The 23,241-nt window shown below is 37.7% G+C and overlaps 1 protein-coding gene across 7 annotated transcripts in view; it reads left to right on the forward strand.

Moving 5' to 3' along the window:
• Positions 1 to 23,241, forward strand: part of MCTP2 (multiple C2 and transmembrane domain containing 2) — a 310,773-nt gene that overhangs the window by 112,379 nt on the left and 175,153 nt on the right. For 6 of the 7 annotated variants that reach the window (XM_049852810.1, XM_049852809.1, XM_049852815.1 and 3 more), the window contains 4 exons: positions 8,066 to 8,208; positions 9,002 to 9,078; positions 9,602 to 9,713; positions 20,628 to 20,663. In XM_049852810.1, coding sequence (XP_049708767.1) covers positions 8,066 to 8,208; positions 9,002 to 9,078; positions 9,602 to 9,713; positions 20,628 to 20,663 — 368 coding nt within the window. The remainder of the gene's footprint in view (positions 1 to 8,065; positions 8,209 to 9,001; positions 9,079 to 9,601; positions 9,714 to 20,627; positions 20,664 to 23,241) is intronic. The other variant, XM_049852812.1, reaches the window with a different exon arrangement.

The raw sequence follows: 23,241 nt of genomic DNA on the forward strand, positions 1-23,241 counted from the left end.
GCTTGGAATTCCACTAGACTTGAACTTATCACTGTCTTCATAAGTGATACAGATTTTGCTCTATAAAACAAAACTTGTCCCTTCTTTCTCATGAGCCTGAGGACAAATTCTCAATGGATTTCCATATGGTCCATTATGGTTTCTAAAGAGGTGGGTGAAGTGTACAGCTTCCGGACACCACTTGATCAGGAAATCTCAGCGTAACTACTAGAGGGCAGTGAACTTGAGTCTGTGGGATTCCATATGAAAGCAGCTCAGGTTTAGTTCTTTGTCTGACAAAAAGAATTGTTTCTAAATATATGCATATATTCAGAAGATTCTGAATGTATGTGTCTAAGTAGAATAGTCACCTGTTACTCTGACCCCAGAAGATGAGAAGAAAGCCAAATACTTTTTATGTGTTTCCAAATACTGCCGACGCACTCTGAGTTCGCCTACTTGAAGCTCGGGTTCCCTAAAGACTTGTTGGCGGAATTCTAAAACCTCAAGATCTCTCAGTGAAAGTTACAATGTATTACAAATGTGAACTTAATGTAAAAATATGGGGATGATTTCCTTTCATGAACAAACAACTACTTTGAGCGATACATTTAATTAGGAAACCTTTCTAGCCTCAGAGGGCCTTTCTTTTGGAGAGACAGGATGGCTAAAGTTACAACTTGGCAAATGAGCTTTGCTGATAGCAGAGGAATAGGCTTTGCTCACAAATAACATTTTGCATTCAACACAGAGGGTTTTTAGTTCATGTTAGGAATGCTAGTTTTTAAAATTATATTACTTAGTAATGTTTTCATAAATCTGTATATAGACATAAATAGTCATGAAACTGATTTGTAGGTATATATTTATGGGTGTAGAAGGATATCAATGATTCATTGAAGAAAGCAAGTGAAAAACACTGTGAAGGATGTCTCGCTTTTGTTGAAAAATGTGCAGGTGTGTGCACATGCATGCGTGTGTACACGTGAACATGCAAACTCTAAGTATACATATTCAAACATATTTCACAGCATTTCTAGATGGCGGTAATTTTCTTTCAGCGTATCTTGCCTATCTGCTTTTTTTCTACCATGGCTATGAGTTATTGTATCAGAAAAGCAAAGGGAAGTCATTTGTAAGTAGATCTTTTATTGACCGTTTCTTTTATTTGCATATCAGAATAGTTATTGCACTGTGCAGTGTGGCGTTATCTGTTTCTGTTTACTACTTCCTTTGTTGACACTGACCATTTTCCCTTAATGCTGTCAACGTGGTACCAGCTCCTAAAGACGATAGATGGAATGCCACGAGGAGGACAAAATCTTCAAATTTCCCTTTCTCAGTGACTCTCTACTAATGTGAGACTTGAGTTCTCATGTGTCTTCTCTGAGAACTGCCTGTGATTTTCAGCAGGTGATGTCTGCCAAGTGCTGAGAAATCATCAGTAAATAACCTTAGGAATGTAGATAAGGAAGGAGGCAGTGCTCGTGAATAGCTGGCAATTTTGAATTTTCATATAGCCCTTTCCTACCAAGATACCTCAGATTATATTATGGAAATTTCCCCAATCCACATGGCATCCTTGTGAGAAATGTATAAGGAAAGGGATTTTCTATCCCACTTATTAAAAGAAAAAAACAAAACAAAGCAAACCCATTTTCGTTGAGCCCATTCTGCCTCACAGCGATCCTATAGTACAGAGTAGAACTGCCCCATAAGGTTTCCTAGGAGCAGCCAGTGGCTTCAAATTGCCAACCTTTTTGTTAGCAGCCAAGCTCTTAATCACTGCACCACCAAGGCTCCATTAAAAGAAAAGGTGATATAAATTTCACACCTTTAAAGAACTCAATAGAAGGGGTAGTACAATGAGAAATGTATTTTGGAGAGTTAAAATAGAGTAGATGAATGTATAATCAGTGCTACATACATTATTATGGGAAAGTCTCTGAGCGACAAAGTTTATGCTTGGCTACTAACTGGAAGGTTGGCGATTTGAATCCACCCAGCAGCACCACGCAAGAAAGGTCTGGAGACCTACTTCTGTAAGATTATAGCCACTGAAAACCCGATGGAGTGCAGTTCTGCTCTGAAACACACGGGGTCGCCATGAGTCAGAATCAACTTGATGGCAATTGGAAAAACATTATTATATACTATTTCCTTTTTAACTGAATGAAGTAATAATACTGAAAATAGTAACAACTATTTATTGGGCACTTACTATGGGATGTTCAAAGTAAATGGCGAGACCCTCCTATCATTTGAAGTATAATACTTCATTCATTTCTCGTGACAGTATTATGAGGATGATGTTTTTTCATCTTACAGGTGAAGACGGTAAGGCCTAAGGAAGTTGAATAAGTTGTCCAAGATTATACAGTTAATAAAAGGAAGGTCTGGGAATTTATTCTACCCGCGTCCATTTTACTTCAAAGTTTATTCATTTATTCCGTACATATTTATAATACACCTGCGGAGCATACTAGGTATTTCTGGCCATAAATCTTAACTTTTAGAGCCTTGATTTGGTGGAGATTTAATATTATGTTCATTAAAAAATAAAAGTTACTGTGAAGTCGACATTGACTCAGGGTGACCCCCATGTGTATCCGAGTAGAACTACGCGCCACAGGGTTTTCAGTGACTGTCATCTCACTGCAGTAGATCACCAGGCCTTTCTTTTTGGTGCCTCTGGGTGGACTTGAATCTCCAACCTTGAGGTTAGCAGCTGAGCGTGTTAAGCGGGCCAAATAAAATGTTTCGTATATCTAAATAATTTTATGAAACATACAGTCTAAATGTTTTAAGCTTTTTTTTTTTTTTTTAATCTTTATTAAATCCCTTAGCGGCGTTTATTATTCTACTCTGCACTGTGAAGTTTTAAGCCAGAAAATAGTAAGCAGCGTTTCCCAATAGTTTTGATAACCCTCTCAGTTGATAGAGCATTGCTGGGGCCAGCATTCTCAGGATCATATGTGTGAAACCCTGCACTGGCACTTTGTATGGTGTGGCTGGCATTTTTCTCTCTAGCCACCTCAATTCCCCTGTGCTGCAATATCTCAGCTACCAGGCTTCCTCACTTAAGCCTCTTCCCTGTTCATACTAAACTACAAGCTGCTGCCAGATTTATATTTCAGAAGCTTGGCTCTGATCATTTTACTCTCCTACTCTTTTTTTTTACTCATAAGTGAACCAGCATTTCCTTCCCTCCTCACACTAAAATAATTCCAGATGGATCAAAGACTTCAGTGTAAAAACAAGTGAAAAAGTACAAAATCAGTGGGAGAAAATATGGCTGAATTAATTTTTAAATCTTATAGTGAGACGTTTCTTCTAAGCAGGACATTAAACTACTAAGCCATAAATAAAAATTTGGTAAATTTGACTGAAAAGGAAAATAACTATTGCACGAAGAAATAACATAGTCTAAACAGATTGTGACAAGATTTCTAGCCGATGACTAATTTCTGTAATGAAGAAATCATGCATACTCGTATGGAGCAGAAGAAAAATCACAAGCCCACAGAAAAATGATATGAAAAAGTGTTTCATTGACAAAGAAGTACAAATGTAGGTTACTAAAACTGGACAGATATTAAGCTTTACTAAAAATGTTAAATATCAGTAAGAATGGAGATACTGTTTTTTCCGTCAGCTGTTGATTTAAAATAAGGGCTTATAGGATCCAGTGTTGGCGACCATGTGAAGGAGCAAATACTGCCAATACTCGTGATGAGAGTGTGAATTTGACAAAATTTTTGAAAGACATTTGACAATAACTCTCAGGACCTAAAAAGGTGCATATTCATTTTGTCCAAAGGCTCCAGTGTTAAAAATTCCCTTTTTAATATAATCACTAAGAACTCTGAGAAAGTCATACAAGGACGCTTATTACAATACTGTTTATACTAATTAAAAGTGGAAACAATATACATGTCCATTATTTGACAACTAGCAGAAAGAGTTAAAATACATTGATACTGAAAATTTACGGAGTTGATAAAAAAAAAACCTGGTGAATCTGTATTGCTGGTATGAACTGACTTCCAAGATACATTAAGTGTAAAAGTGTGGAGGCCAGTGTATACCACAGGATTACATTTGTGGTAAAAACAATTCTTTTATTGACTTTTCCTGTAAAAGTACCCAAGAACTGTTTATAGCAGGTACCTTAGAGGGATGGGGAAAAGAGAAGGTTAAGAGAGTAGAGATTTTACAATTTACGTTATAAATTTCAGAGCTGTGCATGCATTACTTTTGTTTTAAAAAAAGAAAAAAAAAAAAAAAACCCTGTATTTCTTACAGAATAAAAACTAAACTTTTTATTTTGTTATTTTAAGGCACTTGGTTCTCTGATTAGAACTTGCCTTTTAAACTTTATTTCCCATTATATTTTCTCTCTTAATTTCCAGATAAGTAGAATATTTTGTGTGCACCACACAAACCTAGCAATTTGGGGTCTCCCTCTTCTTGCTGCAGTGACCTGGACCCTTCTTTGCATGCTTGGGTCCACCCATATTTCATCTCCCATCTTCTTTATTTCAGCCCCCACTGATACCGCAGCTAGAACTTACCTGTCCCACCAGTGAACTATCCTAACCCCTGAGTGCAGTTCTGTTTTAACACTTAGTCTTGGACCTCGTGTTATCGTTATGGAAAACCCGCTGCCTATCAGGTGCAGGAAAGCAGGATCTGTGATTGACTGACCTCTGCTCCCCCCACTGTGGCGAGCCCTAAGCCACACTCTGAAGTACCCGTACAAGTGTCCTGGCACGTCAGCCTGTGTGATAGGTGCGGAGAGAAGGGAGACGTTGCCGTGTCCAGCGTCAGTGGGCATGAGCAGAAGGAAGGGCTGTTGTGTATCATCATTAAAAGGGTAAATGGGTACAACAATTTTGGGAGCCAATGAATGGCTATTAGTTTCTCTCAGCCTATATGTAGAACCACAGTGTGTTTAGAATGGAGCAAGATACTACGACCGTTGATTCTTCTCTCTCTCTCTCTCTCTTTTTTATTGTGATAAATATACATATGAAGTCCCTGGGTGTTACAAGAGTCCTGGGTGGTGCAAATGGTTACGCACTCAGCTGCTAACTGCAAGTTGGAGGTTCGAGTCCACCCAGAGGCTCCTTGGAAGAAAGGCCTGGCACTCTATTTTTGAAAAATCAGCCATTGAAAACCCTGTGGAGCACAATTCCACTCTGACGCACATGGGGCCACCAAGAGTTGGAATCAACTCCATGGCAACTGGGTTAAGCCTATATACGTATATAACAAAACATTGCCGTTTCAACATGTTTTTACATTATAATTCTGTGACAGTAATTACGTTCATCGTGTTGTACAACCATCACCACGTTCTATTTCCAGATTTTCCCGTCACCCTTAATGGAAACTCAGCGCCATTTAAGCTAAAATCTGCCTTCCCTTCTCCCTCCTACTTCTGGTAACCACGAACTCGTAAACTTTAGTCTCTATACATTTGCCAGTTCTAGATATTTTCTATAAGTGAGACTGTATACTATTGGTCCTTTGGGGACTGATTTATTTCACTTAGTGTATAGTACATGTTGTAGCCTGTAGCGATATATTACATACTCTGAGTAGTATGATTTTCTAAGGCTGAGGTTGTGCGACTCTCACAAGTTTACATGGTGCCATTGGAGGCCGCCCCAGGGTGGCCGGCCCAGGATGGAGGCACCTGTTCCATTGTCCTCCCGGAGCACCAAATCACCTCTTTATTCCAAAGGCCCTCATTGTTCCTGGGGCTCCCAGTGAAAAGGGTTAAAGTCCACCCATTCAGGTGTCAGTTCATCGTCTGTGTAATCTGGGAGTTGCATTCCTGAGCGGCTGGCCCTCTTTCAGATCCTGCCTAGTTGAGATGTAACTTCTCTGACAGGGAAGCACTTAGGCTCTGAGAGAGAATCACAGTGTGCTCCCACCCCCTTTCTCCACTTTTCCCTCACAATTAACGCCGCACTAACTTGACACTCTCGTTCCTTGTTTGGCTTTGTAAACCCTGGTCCCTTCTTCTATTAATTCCAGACATTAATATTTTCTTTCACGCAATGGCCGCCATTCACCCGTGAAACAGTTTGAACATTATGTAGCTGTCAAGATGCCTGGGGATTACCCAGTATGCCTTGCCTGTGAGAAAGTGACACCATGGAGGCCTGGTTCTGAGATGTTTATTTTGAGAGTACGCTGACAAGCATGAAGGCCAGATCCCAGAGTGGCAATTCCATTTAATTAAAGGCCTCTTTTTATTAGAGTTTCCCCCCACTTTTTTTATATATATATATCAGAATGATGGGTAAAGTCTGACTTGCTAGAGGTGTTCTCTTGTGGTGTAAGAGGGGGAGGGGTGGACGGCTGTCTCGCTCGCTAGTGCAGATGCCACTGCGTGTCTGTGAAGTCGTTCGCTTTTACGCCTGCTCTGTAACGGCTCCTTATTGTGCTGTATGTGTGTGTTCAAGTTTAGAATAAAGAGTACTGGGCTTCTATCGCTGTGTCGCCAAACTTAAGATGTGAGAGTTGGATTCACATGTGTTTATATAATTTTCATTTCATTTAGATTTCTTTATTTTAAAATGAGTACCCACACAGCTCCCTAAACGATGTATGTGGCCTTGCTCTGTAGTGATGTTACTTTATTTTCAATTAAAAGAGTTGAGAAGTTTATCACATTCATTTTTCAGTAATTTTTAAGACTGGAGCTAAATAGAAACGTTTACAAAAAGGAGCTCAAAAATAAAAGATTGAGATAATTAATGACAGGGATGAAGAATTTGGTAAATGCTAGTGATCAAGTAGCTTAATCAAGTTTTTGATATAACATTCTTAGACTGTATTGGCCTGACTTCAATATCAGAAATTCAGTTCAATGAATGTTCTGAGGGCCTATGTTGGCTCCTGACCTAGGCACTTGAGATGTATCAGTGAAATAAACAGACACTTGGTCTTTGTACACTTATTCATAGTTCTGCGTTTCACAACTATAATATTATAACAGCTCAAATTTAGATTAGATTTCTTTCTTTGTAGCATTATCTGCCTGGTTTCGTTTGTTCACTCGTGGATTGCTCAGTCATTTGTGTCTCCTTTATTCATCTTTCACTAGGGGTTAGTGAACAAGCATATCCCAGACACTGTTACATGTCACAAGCATGGTGGTACACATGATGTGTGTAACACATACATGCACACCCATGCACAGAGGTGCACAGGCAAAAAAACATATATAAATATGTTTTTCTGTGTTATGCTGTGAGCGTGCTTTTTCTCAGTTGATCTGAAAAGTGAGGAGGAGGGCCAGCCCTCCGGCTCCTTTCTGCTCTGGGCATAGTGGCTGGAGGGACATTATTCATTCCTTTTGGAGCCGGTTTCAAAGCTCCCCAGGAGGAGCCAGGCAGGTCAACGGTGTCAGCTCTGGGCCAGCTGAGGGCCTGGCTGCTCTAAAGTTCAGCTGGCCTGGGTGGAAACAATGTTGATGCTTTAGAGCAGGTGCAGGGAGTCAATGAAGAATGGCAATGCTGTCAATTGAATCGCTCCCTCCCAGTTCGTCTTAGTCCGCGGCCTCATCTTTTGAGCCCCTGGTTTCAGAGACTGACTGATTGATTATTATTATATTTTAAAGTACAGGGTTCTGTTGGGTCAACCAACTTGCCAAATTCTTGAAAATGGTTTCTTTCCCTTTTTCATGGCTCCCTGCTGTTCTTAGGCGGGAATGAACTTACCCCCAGGATTCTGACACCATTGGCTGATGCCTGTGGATTTTTCTTCTTGAATTTTTGTGGGTAGCAGAGTGTTGATATATCCACAGTGAAATGAAACAAAAAAAGCTCAAGGAGTCCGTTTATATTCCACCACTAAACGCAAAGAAGAGTCTGTCATCTCCCTCAAATTGTTTCATTTTTCTCTCTCTGCACCGCTGGGACCACCCTTCTCTGCACAGAGACTTTGTTCCGGGTATGCACAGTAGAATCCTTTGGGCCACAGGAAATGTGGAAAGACTGTCTACTTAGTGGAGGTCCTAAGCTTTTACGTATGTTTACAAAACTTGTCTTGTTCTCTTTTTCTTTTAAAGGCACAAGTGATCCCTATGTGAAATTTAAGCTGAATGGGAAGACACTGTACAAAAGTAAAGTCATATATAAGAACTTGAACCCAGTTTGGGATGAAATAGTTGTATTACCCATACAAAGGCTTGATCAAAAGCTGCGTGTGAAGGTAACCACAGATGGACTTTCCAGCCTTCTCTTTTATAAAAATATTTATTTATTGACAATCTTTGATGCTCATTTAAGAGAGAATTTGGCAAAATTCATTTTCTTTTCCTCAAGCACTGGTGAAAATATTAATGTGGAAGGAAATCTTTATACCATTTGTCACAATTGTGTGTGTCTGTCAGATCAGTGAGATGCACTCTACAGAAAATCGGAGGGAAAATAATATGTCCATTGATTGTATTTAAACTTATCGAATGTGGAAGAATTAATACTGGGAGTGTTGTGGTGGCAAGTACTAAAATCCTTCTCATTAGGAAAAACTTTATACTTAACAGTGCTTTAAGCTACCAGTTGTAAGCATCAATTGCTCTAATATCTGGGTTAAAACTGCGTGAGTTGAGTACAAGATGGGATGGCTATAGAATACCCAGCGAATTCCTATTTAATTGGCAGATCTGCTCACCGTGGAAAATACTTAATTTTAATGAGAAACAATTTAAACTACAGCAAGAGGTCCATTGTGCGTGACGTTATAACTCGTATGGATCCCAACTTAAATGTATTTTCTGCTGTTGTTTTGGTCTCAGTAGGCAAAATGGACACTTTTGTTCTCTCCACCTAGTTATAAAGGGGCTAGATTCCCTTTTAACTGCACTGTGCAAATTATTTTTCAATCTAAAAGTTTGAATTCAAGATTACCGTCCTATTTCATTTGCTAATAATTGGATAAACTTGGTTGGCTTACTGTAATCATGTGTTTTACTACCCGCCCTCCCCTCCCCCCGACTTTGTAGGTATATGATCGAGATCTAACCACCTCTGATTTCATGGGCTCTGCATTTGTCACTCTCAGTGATCTTGAGCTTAACAGGTACTGTATTTTTACTTTCTAATTCTTATTAATGAATCTGTGAGCGAACACAGAATAATGTTAAATGGGGTTTGTTGCGATCAAATGGCAAAAAAAAAAAAAAAAACTGAATAAATGTAACAGTGCTTTAAAATGGAAGTATTGCAATTTCTAATATCTTTTCTATGATTTTTGCTTCCTAGCTCCCAGATATAGTAGTCAGGCATTAAATCTTCCATCATGTGTTCTAAAAAGTGTGTTGGATTTTACACATTGATTTGTTAATATTCAAGTTTATTAACCTAACTTAAAATTAAAACAAGCATTTAAAATGTGTTTGTGGGGTAGGGAGGGGTACCAGCGAACCAACTGTTGAATAAATCAATGCCAAAAATGCCTTTATTGTGATGGCCATTGTTTTATTTTTGCTGCATCTGGTGCTTTTTTGACATTCAGAGGTAGGAGATTTTATAAGCTCATGGTGCATTATAAAACTATAGTACTACCTGTAGGTGCTAACATTTTTAATTGTTTTTACTTGTAGAACAACTGAATATATTTTAAAATTGGAAGATCCAAACAGTTTAGAAGATGACATGGGAGTGATTGTCTTAAATTTGAACCTAGTAGTAAAACAGGGTGATTTCAAGAGACATGTAAGTTTGACCTTTTTTTTTTTTAAACCCTTCATTGCTATTATCCTTTGATTAACGGGCTACCAGAGCACTGACTTTTTCATAATTATTCCTTGAGAAAACAAGTAATTTTGTAGATGCTTAAATTACCTATCTCTCTTTTGGAACTCTTGAGAGAAAATCCATTAAGGAATTATCTCTAATTTGGCTAGGGACAGGGGTGCTATTGCTGTAATTAAAACTTACGTGCTGCTTATGGTTTTCTTATCATAGATTATCTAAAATACACTTTCACTAAGTGTTAAAGGCTTCTCTCTATAATTTTCACAGGTAGTAGATAACTTAGGCATTATTCAGTTATGACAAACATCTCCCAGAATTTAACTCTGGGTTAGTTGTACGTTATTAAGGTGAGCAAGTGTATGTTTGCAGATTTCAATTGCTACGTCATTGTTTTTATTTTTAATTGAAGCTACCAAGTTTCCTATGGAGAGTACTTTGGGGGAGACACAAAATTTAACATTCTCTGATCTATTTCATGAAAATTTCAAGTAATATACTACCTATTGAAGATGTCTAAAACATTGTATTTTGTTACCAAATGACCAAGACTCTGCTCTTTTGAGCCAATATGTAGATCCGAGTCATGTTCTTATTTTAAATTCTGGGATTATACCGTATAATTACAAGAATTAAAACAAGAATGAAAAGCACACTTGATTATAACTTATTTAAAAGGTATTTTAAAAGCCCACAAAAATACCTACTTGAAGAAGAAATAAGATGTGTTAAAGTTTAGAATATTTAGAAATGTATTTGAAAATCTGAAATGTATTTATAAATTAGGGCTCGAATACTTCTTGAATTGAGGCAATGGGGTTGGTGAGAATGTTCTGAAATAGTCTTCATGTTGACATCGCTTTTGCTTTTAGTTTTAATTTATTTTCATGATAGAAATCATGATTGGTTTACTAGTAGACTGACAGAAGTTTGCTTAAAGACGGAGACTATATGGTTGCTTACAATTTTTCTCTATCTTAAAAAAAAAAAGTAGGACTTCTCATCTCATTTGTTTAGAAATACAGGAAACTGAGTTATTCAAGTTAAGCAGCTCCTCTGAAGAGATTTAGAGTCCAAAGTGAACCTTATCCAGATTTTAATCGGCACGAGCTCCCGTGTGAGTTGTTGATTTGGTCATTTTGCAGTTGTTCATACTGGTCTTTAAAACTCCTCTCTTACTGTAGGTGCTTAGGAAAAATATACAATGACTCTCAGTTGCTAGAGAGTCAACTAAATAGTTGCAGTATTTAACTTGAATTCTTCACTTTTGACAATTTACTTGATAATAGCTTAAAAAAAAACTCTATCTATTAATGTTTTAAAAGCAGCACTGTTAAACTGTCAATCAACCTGCTATTAAAAATGTCTTAAAATTGATGTTGAATATTAATTTTTTTCTCTCAAAATAATAAAAGAGGGATTTTCTCTAGCTTCCTCTTAGTTTTGACAATGTTGCCAGTATATCTGTGACTGTGGGTTCACTGTCAATAGGTAGGTACATTAGGTAACCAGTTCTTTGACCTGACTGTAATTCTATACATGTAAACAATATCATTTACAACGTGGTTTAGCAACTGCCAACTGATATGCTCTAGAAATGTCTTACATATTTAAACGGGGTTTATAAAGTTGGATAATTTCCCCCTGAAAATAGCTACATAGTTACATGACTACCCCCTTGAGTTTTTCTATTATATACTGGACTCTGTTTAGTAGCGATATTGGCACTTAAAAGGTATTTAAATGTTGCCAAAATTTGGAGTTTTAAAGCAAAGACATTTTCGTTCTGATTATTTTCCAGTTGCAGAGCAGTTAATACTAGAAGCACCTTAGATTTGTTTTTGTAAAAGATCTCAAAGGGTATCTCTTTGAACTCCAAATAGTAGCCACCATTTCTGTCTTACTTAAGACTCCTCTTCCTCCTGTCTTTGAGAAAGCTCAGTCTCGTGTTTTCTGACTTTCTTCGTTGTGTGGCTGATGGAGGTCAAATGTATGGTATATTTTGTATATATTTTTTTTTTTTTTTTTATAATAACTTTTATTAAGCTTCAAGTGAACGTTTACAAATCCAATCAGTCTGTCACATATAAGTTTACATACATCTCACTCCCTACTCCCACTTACTCTCCCCGTCTTGAGTCAGCCCTTTCAGTCTCTCCTTTCTTGACAATTTTGCCGGCTTCCCTCTCTCTCTATCCTCCCATCCCCCCTCCAGACAAGAGTTGCCAACACAATCTCAAGTGTACACCTGATATAATTAGCTCACTCTTCATCAGCGTCTCTCTCCCACCCGCTGACCAGTCCCTTTCATGTCTGATGAGTTGTCTTCAGGGATGGTTCCTGTCCTGTGTCAACAGGAGGTCTGGAGAGCATGACCGCCGGGATTCCTCCAGTCTCAGTCAGACCATTAAGTTTGGTCTTCTTATGAGAATTTGGGGTCTGCATCCCACTGCTCTCCTGCTCCCTCAGGGGTCCTCTGCTGAGCTCCCTGTCAGGGCAGTCATCGATTGTGGCCGGGCACCAACTAGTTCTTCTGGTCTCAGGATGATGTAGGTCTCTGGTTCATGTGGCCCTTTCTGTCTCTTGGGCTCTTAGTTGTCGTGTGGCCTTGGTGTTCTTCATTTTCCTTTGCTCCAGGTGGGTTGAGACCAATTGCTGCATCTTAGATGGCTGCTTGTTAGCATTTAAGACCCCAGACGCCACATTTCAAAGTGGGATGCAGAATGATTTCATAATAGAATTATTTTGCCAATTGACTTAGAAGTCCCCGCAAACCATGTTCCCCAGACCCCCGCGCTTGCTCCGCTGAGCTTTGAAGCATTCATTTTATCCCGGAAACTTCTTTGCTTTTGGTCCAGTCCAATTGAGCTGACCTTCCATGTATTGAGTGTTGTCTTTCCCTTCACCTAAAGCAGTTCTTATCTACTGATTAATCAATAAAAAAACCCTCTCCCACCCTCCCTCCCTCCCCCCCTCGTAACCACAAAAGTATGTGTTCTTCTCAGGTTTACTATTTCTCAAGATCTTATAATAGTGGTCTTATACAGTATTTGTCCTTTTGCCTCTGACTCATTTCGCTCAGCATAATGCCTTCCAGGTTCCTCCATGTTATGAAATGTTTCAGAGATTCGTCACTGTTCTTTATCGATGCGTAGTATTCCATTGTGTGAATATACCACAATTTATTTACCCATTCATCCGTTGATGGACACCTTGGTTGCTTCCAACTTTTTGCTATTGTAAACAGAGCTGCAATAAACATGGGTGTGCATATATCTGTTTGTATGAAGGCTCTTGTATCTCTAGGGTATATTCCGAGGAGTGGGATTTCTGGGTTGTATGGTAGTTCTATTTCTAACTGTTTAAGATAACGCCAGATAGATTTCCAAAGTGGTTGTACCATTTTACATTCCCACCAGCAGTGTATGAGAGTTCCAATCTCTCCGCAGCCTCTCCAACATTTATTATTTTGTGTTTTTTGGATTAATGCCAGCCTTGCTGGTGTGAGATGGAATCTCATCGTAGTTTTAATTTGCATTTCTCTAATGGCTAATGATCGAGAGCATTTTCTCATGTATCTGTTGGCTGCCTGAATATCTTCTTTAGAGAAATGTGTGTTCATATCCTTTGCCCACTTCTTGATTGGGTTGTTTGTCTTTTTGTGGTTGAGTTTTGACAGAATCATGTAGATTTTAGAGATCAGGCGCTGGTCGGAGATGTCATAGCTGAAAATTCTTTCCCAATCTGTAGGTGGTCTTTTTACTCTTTTGGTGAAGTCTTTAGATGAGCATAGGTGTTTGATTTTTAGGAGCTCCCAGTTATCGGGTTTCTCTTCATCATTTTTGGTAATGTTTTGTATTCTGTTTATACCTTGTATTAGGGCTCCTAGGGTTGTCCCAATTTTTTCTTCCATGATCTTTATCGTTTTAGTCTTTATGTTTAGGTCTTTGATCCACTTGGAGTTAGTTTTTGTGCATGGTGTGAGGTATGGGTCCTGTTTCATTTTTTTGCAAATGGATATCCAGTTATGCCAGCACCATTTGTTAAAAAGGCTGTCTTTTCCCCAGTTAATTGACACTGGTCCTTTGTCAAATATCAGCTGCTCATACGTGGATGGATCTATGTCTGGGTTCTCAATTCTGTTCCATTGGTCTATGTGTCTGTTGTTGTACCAATACCAGGCTGTTTTGACTACTGTGGCTGTATAATAGGTTCTGAAGTCAGGTAAGGTGAGGCCTCCCACTTTCTTCTTCTTTTTCAGTAGTGCTTTGCTTATCCGGGGCTTTTTTCCCTTCCATATGAAATTGGTGATTTGTTTCTCTATCCCCTTAAAATATGACATTGGAATTTGGATCGGAAGTGCATTAAATGTATAGATGGCTTTTGGTAGAATAGACATTTTTACTATGTTAAGTCTTCCTATCCATGAGCAAGGTATGTTTTTCCACTTAAGTATGTCCTTTTGAATTTCTTGTAGTAGAGCTTTGTAGTTTTCTTTGTATAGGTCTTTTACATCCTTGGTAAGATTTATTCCTAAGTATCTTATCTTCTTGGGGGCTACCGTGAATGGTATTGATTTGGTTATTTCCTCTTCGGTGTTCTTTTTGTTGATGTAGAGGAATCCAAGTGATTTTTGTATGTTTATTTTATAACCTGAGACTCTGCCAAACTCTTCTATTAGTTGCAGTAGTTTTCTGGAGGATTCCTTAGGGTTTTCTGTGTATATAATCATGTCATCTGCAAATAGTGATAACTTTACTTCTTCCTTGCCAATCCGGATACCTTTTATTTCTTTGTCTAGCCTGATTGCCCTGGCTAAGACTTCCAACACGATGTTGAATAAGAGCGGTGATAAAGGGCATCCTTGTCTGGTTCCCGTTCTCAAGGGAAATGCTTTCAGGTTCTCTCCATTTAGAGTGATATTGGCTGTTGGCTTTGCATAGATGCCCTTTATTATGTTGAGGAATTTTCCTTCAATTCCTATTTTGGTAAGAGTTTTTATCATAAATGGGTGTTGGACTTTGTCAAATGCCTTTTCTGCATCAATTGATAAGATCATGTGGTTTTTGTCTTTTGTTTTATTTATGTGATGGATTACATTAATGGTTTTTCTGATATTAAACCAGCCTTGCATACCTGGTATAAATCCCACTTGATCAGGGTGAATTATTTTTTTGATGTGTTGTTGGATTCTATTGGCTAGAATTTTGTTGAGGATTTTTGCATCAATGTTCATGAGGGATATAGGTCTATAATTTTCTTTTTTTGTAATGTCTTTACCTGGTTTTGGTATCAGGGAGATGGTGGCTTCATAGAATGAGTTGGGTAGTATTCCGTCATTTTCTATGCTTTGGAATACCTTTAGTAGTAGTGGTGTTAACTCTTCTCTGAAAATTTGGTAGAACTCTGCAGTGAAGCCGTCCGGGCCAGGACTTTTTTTTGTTGGGAGTTTTTTGATTACCGTTTCAATCTCTTTTTTTGTTATGGGTCTATTTAGTTGTTCTGCTTCTGAATGTGTTAGTTTAGGTAGGTAGTGTTTTTCAAGGAATTCATCCATTTCTTCTAGGTTTTCAAATTTGTTAGAGTACAATTTTTCATAATAATCTGAAATGATTCTTTTAATTTCATTTGGTTCTGTTGTGATGTGGTCCTTCTCATTTCTTATTCGGGTTATTTGTTTCATTTCCTGTATTTCTTTAGTCAGTCTAGCCAATGGTTTATCAATTTTGTTAATTTTTTCAAAGAACCAGCTTTTGGCTTTGTTAATTCTTTCAATTGTTTTTCTGTTCTCTAATTCATTTAGTTCAGCTCTAATTTTTATTATTTGTTTTCTTCTGGTGCCTGATGGATTCTTTTGTTGCTCACTTTCTATTTGTTCAAGTTGTAGGGACAGTTCTCTGATTTTGGCTCTTTCTTCTTTTTGTATGTGTGCATTTATTGATATAAATTGACCTCTGAGCACTGCTTTTGCTGTGTCCCAGAGGTTTTGATAGGAAGTATTTTCATTCTCGTTGCTGTCTATGAATTTCCTTATTCCCTCCTTGATGTCTTCTATAACCCAGTCTTTTTTCAGGAGGGTATTGTTCATTTTCCAAGTATTTGATTTCTTTTCCCTCGTTCTTCTGTTATTGATCTCTAGTTTTATTGCCTTGTGGTCTGAGAAGATGCTTTGTAATATTTCGATGTTTTGGACTCTGCAAAGGTTTGTTTTATGACCTAATATGTGGTCTATTCTAGAGAATGTTCCATGTGCGCTAGAAAAAAAAGTATATTTTGCAGCAGTTGGGTGGAGAGTTCTGTATAAGTCAATGAGGTCAAGTTGGTTGATTGTTGTAATTAGATCTTCCGTGTCTCTGTTGAGCTTCTTACTGGATGTCCTGTCCTTCTCCGAAAGGGGTGTGTTGAAGTCTCCTACTATAATTGTGGAGGTATCTATCTCGCTTTTCAGTTCTGTTAAAATTTGATTTATATATCTTGCAGCCCTGTCATTGGGTGCGTAAATATTTAATATGGTTATGGCTTCCTGATCAATTGTCCCTTTTATCATTATATAGTGTCCTTCTTTATCCTTTGTGGTGGATGTAAGTCTAAAGTCTATTTTGTCAGAAATTAATATTGCTACTCCTCTTCTTTTTTGCTTATTGTTTGCTTGATATACTTTTTTCCATCCTTTGAGTTTTAGTTTGTTTGTGTCTCTAAGTCTAAGGTGTGTCTCTTGTAGGCAGCATATAGATGGATCGTGTTTCTTTATCCAGTCTGTGACTCTCTGTCTCTTTATTGGTGCATTTAGTCCATTTACATTCAGGGTAATTATAGATAAATAAGTTTTTAGTGCTGTCATTTTGATGCCTTTTTATGTGTGTTGTTGACAATTTCATTTTTCCACATACTTTTTTGTGCTGAGGCGTTTTTCTTAGTAAATTGTGAGATCCTCACTTTCATAGTGTTTGACTTTATGTTAGTTGAGTCGTTACGTTTTTCTTGGTTTTTGTCTTGAGTTATAGAGTTGTTATACCTTTTTGTGGTTACCTCATTATATACCCCTATTTTTCTAAGTAAAAACCTAACTTGTATTGTTCTATATCGCCTTGTATCACTCTCCATATGGCAGTTCAATGCCTCCTGTATTTAGTCCCTCTTTTTGATTATTGTGATCTTTTACCTATTGACTTCCATGATTCCCTGTTATGTGTATTTTTTTTTAATTAATCTTAATTTGTTTGTTTTTGTGATTTCCCTATTTGAGTTGATATCAGGACGTTCTGTTTTGTGACCTTGTGTTGTGCTGATATCTGATATTATTGGTTCTCTGACCAAACAATATCCTTTAGTATTTCTTGTAGCTTTGGTTTGGTTTTTGCAAATTCTCTAAACTTGTGTTTGTCTGTAAATATCTTAATTTCGCCTTCATATTTCAGAGAGAGTTTTGCTGGATATATGATCCTTGGTTGGCAGTTCTTCTCCTTCAGTGTTCTGTATATGTCGTCCCATTCCCTTCTTGCCTGCATGGTTTCTGCTGAGTAGTCAGAACATATTCTTATTGATTCTCCCTTGAAGGAAACCTTTCTTTTCTCCCTGGCTGCTTTTAAAATTTTCTGTTTATCTTTGGTTTTGGTGAGTTTGATGATAATATGTCTTGGTGTTTTTCTTTTTGGATCAATCTTAAATGGGGTTCGATGAGCATCTTGGATAGATATCCTTTCGTCTTTCATGATGTCAGGGAAGTTTTCTGTCAGAAGTTCTTCAACTATTTTCTCTGTGTTTTCTGTCCCCCCTCCCTGTTCTGGGACTCCAATCACCCGCAGGTTATCCTTCTTGATAGAGTCCCACATAATTCTTAGGGTTTCTTCATTTTTTTTAATTCTTTTATCTGATTTTTTTTCAGCTATGTTGGTGTTGATTCCCTGGTCCTCCAGATGTCCCAGTCTGCATTCTAATTGCTCGAGTCTGCTCCTCTGACTTCCTAGTGTGTTGTCTAATTCTGTTATTTTATTGTTAATCTTTTGGATTTCTACATGTTGTCTCTCTATGGATTCTTGCAACTTATTAATTTTTCCAGTATGTTCTTGAATAATCTTTTTGAGTTCTTCAACAGTTTTATCAGTGTGTTCCTTGGCTTTTTCTGCAGATATCCTAATTTCATTTGTGATATCATTAAGCATTCTGTAAATTAGTTTTTTATATTCTGTATCTGATAATTCCAAAATTGTATCTTCATTTGGGAAAGATTTTGATTCTTTTGTTTGGGGAGTTGGAGAAGCTGTCACGGTCTGCTTCTTTAAGTGGTTTGATATGGATTGTTGTCTCCGAGCCATCACTGGGAAACTAGTTTTTCCAGAAAATCCGCTAAAAAAAAAACTGCAGTCAGATCCCTATCAGAGTTCTCCCTCTGGCTCAGGCTATTCAGATGTTAATGAAGCCGCCTGCGTGCAGTCCAAATCCCTGTGGGACGGTTCCCCGGCTCGGGTGCTGCTCTTTCTGCTCCAAGATCAGTCACTGCCTCCCGGGGACTTCTCCTAACGGCTGCGTCCCACGCCGCCCGTGGAACCGGCTAGTCCCCCTCCCGGGGTTAGTTCAGGGGGGTGGAGCAGGTCTCTGTGCTTGTGCCGTACCTGACTGGTATGCTGGCTCCAGGCTCTGGAAACAATCGCTGCTTCCCCGTATTAGTTCGTTCTCCGTCTCTAAATCTGTGTTTGTTGTTCAGGGTTCGTAGATTGTTATGTATGTGATCGATTCACTTGTTTTTCCGTGTCTTTGTTGTAAGAGGGATCCGAGGTAGCGTCTGCCTAGTCCGCCATCTTGGCTCCGCCTCCTATTTTGTATATATTTTATGGAGGTATTAGAGAAAACCCTGTCTGCTCCCATTTGTTTTGGTTGGTAGTTTTATTTTTCTGTTTCTACGTCATCAAAGTATAACTGAGCAAGGAATACTTTATCCGGGGCTAGATGTGGACCCTTCGTGGGTCGAGTAGATATCAGAAAATGTTTGCCCTTCTCTCCGAGTTTAAGTTAACATTTAAAGGTATTCTTATATTGGGTATTTGAATACGAGTGACTAACAGACAGGATTGCAGGGCAGTCGTTGATTTGCTAGGGAATAATTTGTTTGTAAATTTCCATTTTGATTTAAAGTATGATGGAGAGATTTCAATTTCAAGCCTCAGTTTTGTGCCCATTTTTCTATCCATTATCCTTGAGGTATGGGTTCTATACTTTAGAATCAATCAAGTAGATGGAAATCTTAATAGGTATGAAATATCTGAATTTACCCCCATGTCCAGGGATTTAAATAGATGAAGCCTGGTGTAGTTAGTAGGAAAAGCACTGGCCAATGGAAGCCAGATAAACCTGCTATTTGTATTGTGGTTAGAACTGTGGACTCTGTTAAAACACTGCCTGGGTTTGAGTCCCAGCTCTACTTTGTAGCTTCCAGAACGTAAGCAACCCAGTCAAATGCAGAGTTACTTAGCGTGTCTCAGCCACAGTTTCCTCATATATGAAATGAAACTACAGTATCTGCTTCACAGGGTTGTGCAGATTGAGGTAATCAGATATGGTGCTTGGCACGAGGTAGACACTCGACACATATTCGCTCATAGAATTGTAATAAACTTTAATAGTCATTTTACATTTATTTCCTCATCTATTTGGTTTATCTTTTATAATTGTCATAAAAGTCAAAGGATATTTTATGTCAAAGGGCCTCAAGCAGCCCTGAGTACCCATACGAATAATTGGTGGTCGGGTTGGGTGAAAATATTTGTCACTATGTGGTTGGAAAAGTACAAAAAGAACCAATTTTAATACCTAGGTTGTGGTACCTATGACTCTATGTTGAACGTTTAACTCAAAATTTCCGTGTTTTTAATAAAGAGTATTTTCGCATCATTTCTGTACCAACGTTTCTAGTTGCTGGTTGCTCGAATGTAAGTGGATTTCCTTGGAAGGCTATTTATTTTCTGGTTTCTAATGTATTGGGAAGACGTATAGGCAAAGTGGATAGATGGTTTACCTAAAGGTATTTTTTTTCCTTCAGCACAATAGTAAATGTGGTCTGCTTGATTAGATTTAGAACTGAGTTATAATCTCCAGAGTTTATCCAAGTTTTAACAACCACTTATCTGGTTAACCAGCCAGGGTAAAGCTTTTCAGGATTGGATGGGGATGGGAATAATGAGAGAATTTTACTGGGAGAAAATTTTAATTGTAGAGGAAATTCAGCAGCACTAGCATGACAAATGAGAGCTCAAAAGAGAACAGTGCTGAAGTTTCTAGCTGTTTGAAAAAAAAATTTTTTTTCTTCCTTTACTCAATACTGTATTAGCTGTTTTTCTTAATTTATGCAGGAATGACTCAGATTTTTCTTATTATTTTAAATATTTATGTTTAATCAGTAAAAATAAGCAGATTTTTTTTTCCTTCTATCTCAAACTAGAAACCTTGACATGAACTAATACTGTCCATGAATGTCTTAAATATTTTCATAATATTGTCTGAATATTTCAAGTAGGAGAAATCTGCCTTTGCACTTGTTGGAAACACAATATTATGGTGTTTTAATGTAATTAAAAAACAAATATACTTCAAAGGCTCAAACAGTATTCATGTGTCCTTGCCTTTCCATTATGGGATAAAAAAAAAAGGATACTGTGAGAAAATGTTGTAACGCAACCTTGTAAATTTGATTTTTCTAACTTTTTTTTCCTTCTGTTTTTTACTCAAATGTGCTTTCTTTGTAACCTGGCATCTTGGGCCTTAGTCATTTGAGTGTAGTCTCCACAGTCTGTTATAATAATATAATTATGTTGTTAACGACTCTATTTCTTTCTCTTTTATTTTGCCATTTTTCGCCATTCAATGGACCACAATCCTTAGCGTTGGTCAAATCGGAAGTGGTTAAGTGCCAGCAAGGTAAGTAGACTTGTTCTTTCTTTAGACCAGTGGGTAAAACGTTCATCTTTGTAGCAATCACACATGTAAACATGATTGATATTGCCGAACTTTTTGATGTAACAGCATTCTTTCCTGCTGTTACAAATAAGAGGGTAACAACTTAACTTTTTAAATTTTATTTAATAAAGGCATAGTCCAGATGTTTAAACTTAGACTTGTTTTGGGGGTGACATTTTATATGTACTGGTCATGTTAGAATGTTACGCTTCATTAAGCTTGTAATATTTAGAGGGTAGCGCAGTTAGATTTACTCCTTTAGGAAGTTATTTAACAGTAGATAGAAGCTAGCTTTAGTGTTATGGGGACAAGTAAAAGATTGATTGAGATGAATACGTGGTATACATTCAAATGTCTTTTGTATCTTCTGAAAAACCCAGTTATTACATTTTAAGGTGAGTTTCTTCAAAGATTTCTTCATGAACTACTGGTGACTTTTTATACTGTTGCTACCTTTAAACAAACAAAACCAAAAAAGTGTGTATACCTTATTTTAGAAGTTCTGCACTTGGGGTCCCCATGAGTCACAATCACCTTGGCGACACCTGGTTTTTGCTACTTTTTAAAGAGAAATAACAAATGAAAAACAATTCCTATTAGCTGGTGTAAGATTTCAGGCTGTTTATCTAGCTCAGTTTCTGAATGGTGGTGGTGGTGGTGTGTGTGTATGTGAGAGAGGGAAGGAGAGAGAGATAGGCAAAGGGGCAGAGAAAATTTTTTAAACTGACGAGCGTTAGTCACTTAGGAAGAAAGTCAAACTTGATAAACTTTGCTTTGTGAAATTTAAAGAACCTTCAGTTCTGACTCTTAAATATATATCCTTTGTATTTTGAATGCATTAAACACAACTATGATGAGACACTTTGTTATCCTACCAGTTCACTTGGTTCCCAGGACCAGTTCTTTTTTGAAAGAAAGTGAAGAGACTGTAAATAATAATGTGAAGATGTCTCAAAAATCCCTCCAACTTTTGCTTTATTCTCTTGTAGTCACTAGAGGGTAGAAGAACATCACTTCTCGCACAGAAAGGAGCCTGGCCTCTCCCTCTTCTGTATTAAGAGCTTCTGTAACCATCCAAAGCAGTAAAGTTTCCCAGAATGCTTTGGTGAAACCTGACAAAGCAGTATTTTCTCATTTATTGATTCTTCCGCCGCACTAAAACCCTGGTACTGTACATCAATAACCATCTTTAGTTAGGGGGCTTTGGGCTGTGGAACAGGACTGGCAGTTTGTGGAAGAACATAAAGGCTAGAAAGAAAAATTGTGAGCTTGGGGAATATTGGAGTCTAGGGAGGACAAGAGAGGTTATGGAAGAATGGCTAAAGGAATGAAGAGGAATAGAAAAAATGTTGACGGCCTGGATAAAGATATCAAAAATATGAAGAGAACAGAGGATACTGGGGAGTAGTATGATGATACATATATATATATATATATATATATATATATATATAGCAGAGTTTGTCTTAGCACTGAGCTTGTCTTTTTTTTCCCCTAATCATGGTAGTTCCTAGAACTTTGACTTCAGTATACTGCATTCAAGGACTTAATATACGCCCAGACCAAGGACATATGTTTAGTAAAACCTTAGATGAATGAAGCTCGTTGAAAAGTACTCATGGTCTTATTTGGGAGATGCAATTTACATATGGTTGAAGAGTTTCATATTGACTTTTTGCTTCTTGGAGTTTGCAGTTTTGTAGAGAAAAGTGAGATAACTTGTAATTTGACTTTTGAGCATGATGACATGGGAGATCTGTACATCCTGTGATTAAAATGCTATAAAAGTCAGCAAAATACCCTGGGCAACCCAACTTTTGGTATAATTAAAATATAAGCTCCTCTTTTGGGGATTTCTATATTTTTGACAAATTATTTAACAGAAGCTTGATGTAAAGATTATTTAGCTGTAAGTATTCAAAATTTTACCAGTCCCAAGTACTTATACTACCTGTAAAATATCATTGACTTTTTCACCTCAATTTTATTCTTATGATAATATAACTTTATTTTGATAATTCCTTCTTAACCCTGTAAGTTTATAATGTGCATCGTCCAAAGGATTCGTGAATAGCAGAGCCTTTGTGAACTGTTTCTAAGCTGGTTCCTTACTTTTCAACTCTGGATTTTAATATAAAATGCACAGAGTATGCCTTTAAAAATAGGCTTAGGTTTCATCCCAGAGCCTTTGTTTATATTCTGATGAGCGTTCTTGAGAATTGAGGACCTGATTTAATAGGGCTGGGATAAGATACCCAGTTCTCTTTATATGGTTACTATGCATAACCTTCTGTGGGAATGGATTTGGTTTCCATTTCTTACTTCTTTTTAATGTAACACTTATAGAGATAGAAAATTCACCAGTAATGTCTTCTCTTATAAGGAGTCCTGGTGGTCCAGTGGTTAAGCACTTGGCTGCTAACTGAAACGTCAGCAGTTCGAACCCACCAGGCGCTGTATGGGAGAAAGATGTGGCATTCTACTTCTGTAAAAATTACAGCCCTGGAAACCCTATAGGGCAATTCTGCTCCCTCTCGTT

This window comes from Elephas maximus, chromosome 13 (genome assembly GCF_024166365.1).
Source record: "Elephas maximus indicus isolate mEleMax1 chromosome 13, mEleMax1 primary haplotype, whole genome shotgun sequence".
Lineage (NCBI taxonomy): Eukaryota > Metazoa > Chordata > Mammalia > Proboscidea > Elephantidae > Elephas > Elephas maximus.